Source organism: Mustela nivalis (assembly GCF_964662115.1).
Source record: "Mustela nivalis genome assembly, chromosome: 17".
Classification (NCBI taxonomy): domain Eukaryota; kingdom Metazoa; phylum Chordata; class Mammalia; order Carnivora; family Mustelidae; genus Mustela; species Mustela nivalis.
The window spans coordinates 38,348,555-38,357,721 of NC_139036.1; the positions used below are offsets into that span (position 1 = coordinate 38,348,555).

Genomic DNA, 9,167 nt, shown 5'->3' on the forward strand with positions numbered 1-9,167 from the left:
GGAAGAGGGGGTCCAGCCTCGGATAGGGAGGGGCGGGCGTGGAAATAAGGCCCCAGACGGGGGGCCGTCTGAGTGGGGACCCACACACACACTGCCAATGGGGCCCCCGCCCCGTCGGTGGGGGGTAGGGGCGACCTTACTAAAGCCTCCAGCTTCTGCTCTGGGGCTGGGAGGAAGGGGTGAGGGGATCCGGGATATTTCCGCGCGAGGGACGAGTGGGGGCGGGGGAGGGACGGAGGGGGCGTCGAAGGAGGTGGGCCGAGGGTCGATGCCGAGGCCAAAAGCCCCGCAGGCCGGAGCGCGACGAGTTGGCGGGCAAGGAGAGAAGAGGAGTGGGTCTCCGTTGTTCGGGGATTTCGTTGTGGCTTTTCCGGGGGGTGGGTGCACTCTTACCGGAGAAAGTTTCGATGGCCTTCATCGCCCAGTGCTCGTCGGGGCAGTCCACGAAGGCATAGCCGGATTTGACCAAGAACTGGCCGCTGTAGGAGATCTTGTGCTCCGCAAACACTTTCTCCAAGTCCGCGGGGGTCACGCTCTCGTTGAGGTTGCCGATGTACAGCTTGTTCATGGTGGCGGTCTCGGGGCGGGACGCGGTCCCTGGCAAGGCCGAGCGGGCGGGCGCGGGCGGCGAGCCTCCTAGGCCGAGAGGCGGGAGGCCGGAGGCAGCAGCCGCAAACTTTCTTCGCACCCCACCCCTGAAGTTGTCCGGAGCCCGCGGCGGGGAGGGCGGCCTGAGGGCGCGCAGAGGTCGCGGGAGAGTTCGGGGAGGCCCGGGAGAAGTGCCCGCGGCGCGCTGGGAGGCGGACGACGCGGCGCGGCTCCTTCCCTTCTGTCCGAAACCCCTCCGAGCGGGCTGGTGTGTCACGTTTCTCCGCGGCCGCCCTGGCGCCGCCTCTAAATAAAATCGACTTGAAAAAAAATGGAGCGGAAAAAAAAAAAAAAAAAAAGGCGAAGCCACGTGGTGAAAGCCCCCACCCACCCTGCTCGGGAAGACCCCCGACGCCTCTGGGCCCATCGGCCCTCCGGCCCGGCCAAGCCCACCAGTCCCCAGCCTTGGGGGTGTTGGGGGGAAAGACATTCAACTCACCCCCGGGGGCGGGGGGGGGGACAGCGCGGTGGGGGGGATGCGTTCCCGAAGCTCTCCTTGCCCCCTCCCCCTTGGCAAGAACCTGGCCCCTAGGGAGGCGCCCCGCCCCCACCCATCCCCCTACCCCAGCCCCGGCTGGGGGAGGGTGGTCGGGCCCAGAATCTCCCACCTCTTTATGGGTAAAACGTACGGTTATTTTTTATTCGTGCGGTGCCTGGGGGGGAGAGTTTGCCCACAATATCCCGGTTAACTGCTAGCGACTGACAGGCGGGGGACGGCCGAGACAGACAAAGAGAAGCCGAGGACTCTGGGGTCTTCTGGCGGGGGTCGCGCGAGCCGGTGATTTTAAAAGAAAGGCGCTTTTCTTCTAGATTTTTAAGTGAGGGGTCTCGGCCTTCCCGGCCCCAACCCTAGGAGACTCCCCCCCTACGGCAATCCAGGACCCGGGGACCCTGCGAGCGCGGGACCGGGAAGCTAGGAACACGGGGGACCGCGGCTGAGAACGAGGGATCCGCAGAAAATCATGTTTCGGGATTCCCACGGGAGAAGGGTGACTGGCACCCGGCTCCGGCCGCCCTACGAGACCGTCTCGGGGTCTTCGGTTGGGGGGGTGGGCGGAACGCGCGGCTCCGGCCCAAGCTGACCCCAGGAGAGAGGGAGGGGTGGAGAGGAGGAAGAGGAGTGGTAGCGTGAGCAGACCCGAGTGAACCGAAGGGGGAGGTCTCCGGGAGGGAGTGACTGGGTGGGGATCCGAACGCTCCCCTTCTCCCTCCCTGATGCGGGGGCGGACAGGTGGAGTCGCCTCGGGCCGCCCCACCCAGGCCGGCGACCGCAGCTTTCCCAGCGCCGGGTTCGGGTCTCGGAACTTTGGGGTGCAGCGTTCGGATCCGGGCGGGAAGGCGGGAGAGGGGCCGGGGGCGGGGGGCCGAGTGCTGAAGCCCCGCCCACGTCCCCAGGTCAGACCCGCGGGGGGAGGGGGTAATTTCCGCTCCGCGCTCGGGGAAGCGAGGGGCGGGAGCTTCGAGGAGGGGGCGGCGGCCCCTCCCCCGCCCGTTCCTGGGGAGGGGGAAGCGGATCCGCCCTGGTCCCTTTCCTCGCCTTTGACCAACTCGCTCCGGATCCTCCGGCCCCGGGAGCCCGAGGGACGGACCCGACTGGGCAAGGGGCGACACGTGGGCGGTCGCACCCCGTCTCGGCGATGGGGGAGGGGGCAGTTCGCCGCGCGTTTCGGAGTCCAGGATAGGCGGCAGAGAGCGGGACGCGCGGTCCACGCGCAACCGGGATCCCGCGCCGAGTGGCGGGCGAGGGCAACGAGTTTCCAGCGGAGGGGGCTGGGATAGCGCCTGGGGAGCGGGGTGGTGGCGGGGAGGGCGGCCCGGGGATCCCGGAGCCCCCCCCTCGCCCGGGGGCCGGGGAAAGAGGGGGTGGACCCCCAGTTAATGCCAGACGCTCCCTGAACTGGGCGGAAGCTCGTGTTTTGCACCGGGTTCTGCGGGTGGGAGAAACAATTCTGTCGGGGGCACGCGTGCTGCGAGGGCAGGTGAGGAAGGGGGTCACTCTCCCTTTCCCCGTCCCCGACCCCATTGTCTCAGTCGCCTGCGGCCCGGGCCGACTCCGCAACACGTGTTGGCTGCACTGATACGAATGCCTTGAATTTTTTTTTTCTTATTATTTTTTGTTTGTAGAGTCAGTGAGCAACTCCCGACTTCGGCGCCCCGCTCTTCTGCCAGACGATTTTATTACCGTTCAAAAAGTCGGGAGTTAAAAGACCACACGCCGCACCTTTGTCCCCCTCCCGGTTTTCCCCGCGCGCTGCAAAGAAACGGGGCTTGGGCGTGGGGGGAGGGCTTCCAACTCGGTTTCTCCATCTCCACCACCTTCAAAACCCACTCTCCAAATCCGCGTTTTGTTCTAGCCAGCCACGTGTTTGTCGGATTTGGGGTTTGTGATTTTTTTTTTTTCTTTGCATGGGGCGACAGAAAATACCAAGAGCTGTTAGTAGCTGAGTAGAAAAAGAATGTTTCCTAGGCAAGAAGGTGGGCGACATCTGTATCCTACCCCCCCTCCCCACATCTTCGGCCCTCCCCCCCTCAACCCTTTCTGACTCAATATTTAGTCAGCTCTTTGACCATAATTTTCACACAAACCAACGAGCTGGAAACGGTGTCTGCCACATAGTAGGCATTCAATAAACATTTTTAAAATGAAAAGCCAGCTAGTACAAACTGCAGGGCAAAGAGAATTCAGAGAAAAATTGAGAGTCGGGGGGGAAGGGAAAAAAAAAAACCTTGCCAGAATGTGTGTCTGTTGCCCGGGGACTTTTCTTGGTGATGTGTGTGGACTCTTGAAAGGGCTCAAAGATGGTCTCAGAAAGGCTGTTGTATTCCTTGGCCTCTTCCTAAAAAAGGAGCCCCAATCTCCTGAAATCTTTTCTCTTATATTGGGGAACAAGAAAGAGGGTCCTGGGCAGGGCACTGCAGTTCTCAGAAACTTTAAGTGCTGTTTCCTTCATTTAATTTAAATCTCTAAGAATTAATAGAAGCACCTCTCAGGGTTTCTCCCTGGGGAGCATGCCCACTACTCTATCTCTTTATTCCTAAAACAAAAGCAAGTTACACCCCACAAAAATTTCCATGCAGACCTCTAAACTCTTGTAAAATGCAGCCCACCTTTTCCTACCCTAGATTCAAAGGGAAACAAAAATTGTAAAAGTAATCATTGAATTCAGTTCACTTTTAGGTTTGTTTGCCATTTAAAAAAATACAATAGAAGTCTAAATGTTAGCTGAAATTAGTTTCTTTTACATGTTTTACAATGACAGCAGGGGAGAAAATACACATTTGTGAAAATAAAAATTTACCAACTATTGCTAAATTGAAACTGATTAGTTCTTTTTAGAAATCAGATGTTTCAGTGAATTCTAATCCTCCCCCCTGCCCCCACCGAGGGCTTCTGTGTATAGTCAGAGGCTGCAAGAACACAAGAGAGCGGAGACAGCTGGGGTGAGATGCAGACCTTTTTAGCCCCCAAATCAGTTTTGCCTCACTGATCTGGCTATTTTAGGCTGGGGTTGGGGGCACTGAATGATGCTGTCTGGTTCTTCATCTCCCCTCTGAGTGAGCCCAGCACTAAAATTAACCTGAGAGTAGGGTTATTTCTTGTCAAGACTCACATTCCTAGGGTAGGGATAGGAATGGGCCAACTTGGAATGCCACAATTTTATCATTTCCCCTTTCTGTCCTTTCTTTCTTTTGTTATTAAAGACAACTAATAAACACTGTATTTGTTCCCCCCCCCCTTTTTTTCCCTACACAGCTTCTTTGAGAAGGATTAATCATCAGTGTAGTATCAAACTTAGTTTGTAAGAATTAAAAACATAGCTGCAGGATAAATTATTTTCTCTAACAACATATTTTTATTATTTTATTCCACTTATTTATTATCGGTGGGATTTTGTTGTTGTTGTTTTGTTTTCTTTTGTTTGTTCTCCTCTTCCTCTCCCTCCTTCCTCTTCATTTTTCCTGGAGAAGTGTTTGGTCTAGTTAACAGGATTCAATTCTCTGAATCTAGAAACACTGAAACTTGACTCCATTTTAAAGATGGGATTCTGATCTATTTTCCTTCAGTGTGGACATACAAATTTAGAGAGGAGAAAAAAACCCCAAAGGCAAGAAAACAACTTTTTTTTAGCAAAAAGGAAATATAACATGAGAAAATCAGCAATTCCCTTATCATACAATTTTAATTTTATTTTTAAATATTTCTTCCCAATATTTGTCCATTGATAATAGTTTGAGATTTTGTCATCTTATTTGTATATCTCCATTTTTCACTTGTTGTTTACCAGAAGTGGTTCCCATTGCTGCCTCAAAATTTTCATAACTATCATTTTTCACCAACATATAACATTCAGTCCAGTACATGTGAGTTAATCATTAATCGTTATTTTTAGATATATGTACATCAAAATTCTTTTAAACTTTTGTAAGTAATGTTGAATAGATATTTGGGGGCATATAACTTTTTCTTCTCTTAAATTAGCTCATTTGAATAAATCCCCAGAATATATACTTCTTATTTAATCTTAAATTTATCCATGACTTTCTATTTTAAAAGTTCAGCACATTTGACAAAAGAGAGGACACAAAAAATTGGAAAGCACTTAGGAGGGAAATATATTAAAATAGAACATTTCTGTGTTTTATTTTCTAATGAATCCTAATCAGTTTTAAAGTAGAATTACAGTTTCTATGAAATATAGAAAAAGAAAGAATTCACATTTACTGACACAGGACTACTGAGACTTCCCAGTTCTTGGAGGAATTTGTTTTTTGTTTGCTTGGGTTTTATTTATTTTGCTGTTGTTTGCTTGTTTTTCCCTTGTTACTGCCTTTGGGATATTTTGTTTCTTCTAACAACTTGAAGTCTTGGTGTGGTTCTTTTAAATGCCCATAAACTTTGAAAAAGTGTAAATTAGTCCCAATTTAAAAGCACATGAAGTATTTTCTCCTGTCAAATAAATAAGGATAATTATGTGTTTAAGATAACTCATAAAATGTAAGGGAATTGTAAGCAGAAAAGGAAAATTTCCTTGTTCAGATTATTATGGAAAAGTGTTCCATGTTTAAGACCTTAAAAAAGAAATGTGTTTATTCCAGAGATAGAAAAGATTCAAAGAGAAAAAAAGAACTTTAAGAACAATCATCTGTTTTTCTATGGGTCACACAGCTTGTGTGACAAAACTGCTCAGTGTTTTGTTTTGGCTCAGGTTGGCAATGTAGAAACCTTTAGATAAGGAAGGGAATCGTTTATTTTGTTAACTTTTAAAAAATGGATGTTTCCAAATTCAGTTTGAGTAAATTAAACCACACCATAGTAGCCCTATGGACACATGTACAAGAAATGGTCAGTAACATTCCTCACACTACACGACTACTGCCTTTTTGCATTTTTTTGACTCTAAAATCATTTGGTTAAAAGATAATGAACAATTTTGTGTAGTCCCTACTTGGCACAAACTGCAAAATAAGTCCCAGGTTAATTTGGGGGAAGACTGTAGAATTCAAGAAAAGGAAATGTTATTTTTCAAAATAAAACAAATTGTAAAAAGCAACAAAAGAGAGAGAACCCACACCTCAATATTATTTAAAGTGGAAATAGTAATAAGACAATTTGATACTTGACATCCACATAGCTTCTAAGTATGCAAATGATTTTAATTCAAAATGCATCAGTTACAATAGCAAACTGCAGGGAGTTCATTCAGTTTTAGCTACAAAACATCTATGCTTTTTAAGACTAAAAGAATGTTTCTATCTAGAAAGCAAGTTGTTTTTGTGTGCTTGTTTAAAATTTTATTCCTGATGATAAGATTAATTGCTGTTACTCCTGTTGCTAGTTAGGATTCCACATCCCCCCCACCCCAGCTCTCTCAAATATTTCAAAGTGCTTAAGAGGGAATGCTGCTATGATTTTTTATATTTAGGTTTAAAAATTGTATGTACATACTATTTCACTAATATCTCATTATCAAAATACTAATTAAAAACACTTCCTCTGTCTTCGTGAAACAAACAAGTTTTACAAAGAAAAGGGACCCAGCCTAATAGTATGTTATTTTGGTTGTTTAACTAAATTGAGATATAGTTTTAAAATGATTTCTGATTTTCATGGGTTAACGATATGGAAAGAGTTTTGGTCCACACACCTCTCCCAGAAACACTCTCAAGTTTTTAAGAATTATCTACACAACTTAGCTTCCATTCTTAAACATAACCTGAAAGTATTTGGTAAGCATTTATATGCTAAATTGTTGAATATATTTTTATGTTTTTCTTTTCACTTCTAAAATGTGTTTCTACACAAAGTGTGTAGAAAACAAATATTAGAGTTATCTCTAAACTGCTTTGAAATGAGGGTCATGAAGTCCTTCCCTATCTTCCTCTTCCTCCCGCCCCTCCCCCTCCCCTCCCCTCTCTCCCCCCCTTTGTTCCTCCATTTTTCTTGCTACTCCCGACACTGTCAATTCCTCTCCTCCTCCCCCTTTACCTTTACCCTCTTTTTAATTTTTCTTTTTTCTTTGTTACTTCTCTTCCCCTTTTTATTATTCCCTGGCTCCTCTGCCCCTCAACCCATGTCTTTCCTCTTTTTAATCAATAAACCTATCCCAACTTTCTATACTTTTCTTCATTCCTTCCCTTTTCCTTTCTCCTGTCCCTCTATCACTAACTTGCTGTCATTCAGACTGTTATTTCTGGTGAAGTGGAAGATGCTTGAGTAATTTTGTACACCAAAATAAAAAGCTTGTTACATCTTTTAGGTGAACATCCATGTCATTCAGAGGACAAAGCTCCCTGCTCTCCCAGCATTTATTGTCTGAACATTCACTAGACACTTTTACTTCTTTGTATCATTTTTCTGTGTCTTACATTGCTTATAACAGACTGTGTTATTAGAATTTTGTGTATCAAATCTTTGAGGGCACAGCCTGTTTATCACCCAAGGAGTCCCAACACAGTGCTGACAGGTGTCCAAAAATATATAGTAAGTATCTTTTGATACTATCTGGAAAGACATGGTCAGTGTGATCAAATAAAATGCTGTGTTCAGCCTGTGATGCTTTTTCTTTTTTCATTCCTTCCTTCTTTCCTTCCTCTCTCTTTTTCTTTCTCTTTCTTCTTTCTTTTTTCCCCATTTCTATTTTTGTAAATATTATACTCTACAATCATCAGATTAAATACACATAAATTCCGTCATTCTGAAGCCTGATAGGTCTACATCAAGAAGAGCAAACAAAGGATATCTTTCAGCTTGTGTCTCCCTAGTCTTGTACCTATGACTGTCCTATTCCAGATGTCTGTGGATGAGCAATCTCTTCACCTTGCGTCTGGATAAGTAGCCCTGGAGTTCTCAACTCAAGGCTTCAGACAATCAATGTCAACCATCAGTGTTAGTTGGCACAACCCTTTGCCATCCTTATCTCCCTTGATGCCATCCAACTCAAGGGACAGTCCACAAGCATTTCCTGCCAACAGGTCTCTTAGGGTCTTCTTTCTGGGAATATAGCCCGCACCTCATTAACCATGTAAAGATTTATTATTTTGCATGTCATCCAAAGCACGAGTGTCACCCCTAGACAGCCCTCCATCTCAGTGATTCCCAGGATGTCTGCTACAGCCGCTTCCCATAAGAGATGTTTATTGGATATCTACCTATCAATACAGCTGTGAACACTAAGAAGAAGGCAAACCAATTTTTATAGCAGTCTAAATTAAAGCCAAATTTAAGCAGGTCATGAAAATAGCAAAGTGCTTTGTTTTGTTTTTAATTTATAATACTCATTACTAGCAAGAATATAGTGAAATAAAACATTCCATATGCCTGTGTGGGAGAACAATTTTAAGGCAACAAAACCCTTTAAAAATTCATATTGTTTGACTCAGAAGTTGCACTTTTGAGTAATTTTTCTAACTAAAATCCCGCATATAGAACATTTTACTCAGCCTTTAAAAAGAAGGAAATTCTGATACCTGCTACAATATAGATGAACCTTGAAAACATGAGGCTAAGTAAAATAAGCCAGGCACAAAGGATAAATATGTATGAGGTACCTAGAATAGTCAGATTCATAGAGGCAGAAAGTAGAATAATGGTTACCAGGGCTTGGGAGAAATGTGTGAGGTGGAGAGCTAGTGTATGGAGGTTCAACTTGAGATGAGGAAAGTTCTGGAGATGGTACTGGGATGGTTACACAACATTTAAACTGTTATGCTACTGAATCTTAAGACACTTAAAAATGGCTAATATTAACAATTTTATGTATGTATTTTTAAACATTTATTTATCTGAGAGAGAGAGAACAAACGGGAGGGGCAGAGGGAGAAAGAGAACAAAATCAAAGAGTTAGTGGGTCAACCAACCGAGCCACCCAGGTACGCCTATGTTATGTATATTTTACCTTTTTTTATTTTTGAAAGATCTTATTTAGGGGCGCCTGCGTGACTCAGTGGGTTAAAGCCTCTGCCTTTGGCTCAGGTCATGATCCCGGGGTCCTGGGATTGAGCCCCACATTGGGCTCTCT

At 46.2% G+C, this 9,167-nt stretch overlaps 1 protein-coding gene across 2 annotated transcripts in view; it reads right to left on the bottom strand.

Annotated features, from left to right (window-relative positions):
• Positions 1-888, bottom strand: part of IGF2BP1 (insulin like growth factor 2 mRNA binding protein 1) — a 48,985-nt gene extending 48,097 nt beyond the window's left edge. Inside the window, exon 1 of one of the 2 annotated variants that reach the window (XM_082704766.1) lies at positions 394-888. In XM_082704766.1, the coding sequence (XP_082560892.1) occupies positions 394-568 (175 nt within the window). In that variant the 5' untranslated portion in view covers positions 569-888. The remainder of the gene's footprint in view (positions 1-393) is intronic. The other variant, XM_082704765.1, reaches the window with a different exon arrangement.
• Positions 889-9,167: the final 8,279 nt, after the last annotated feature.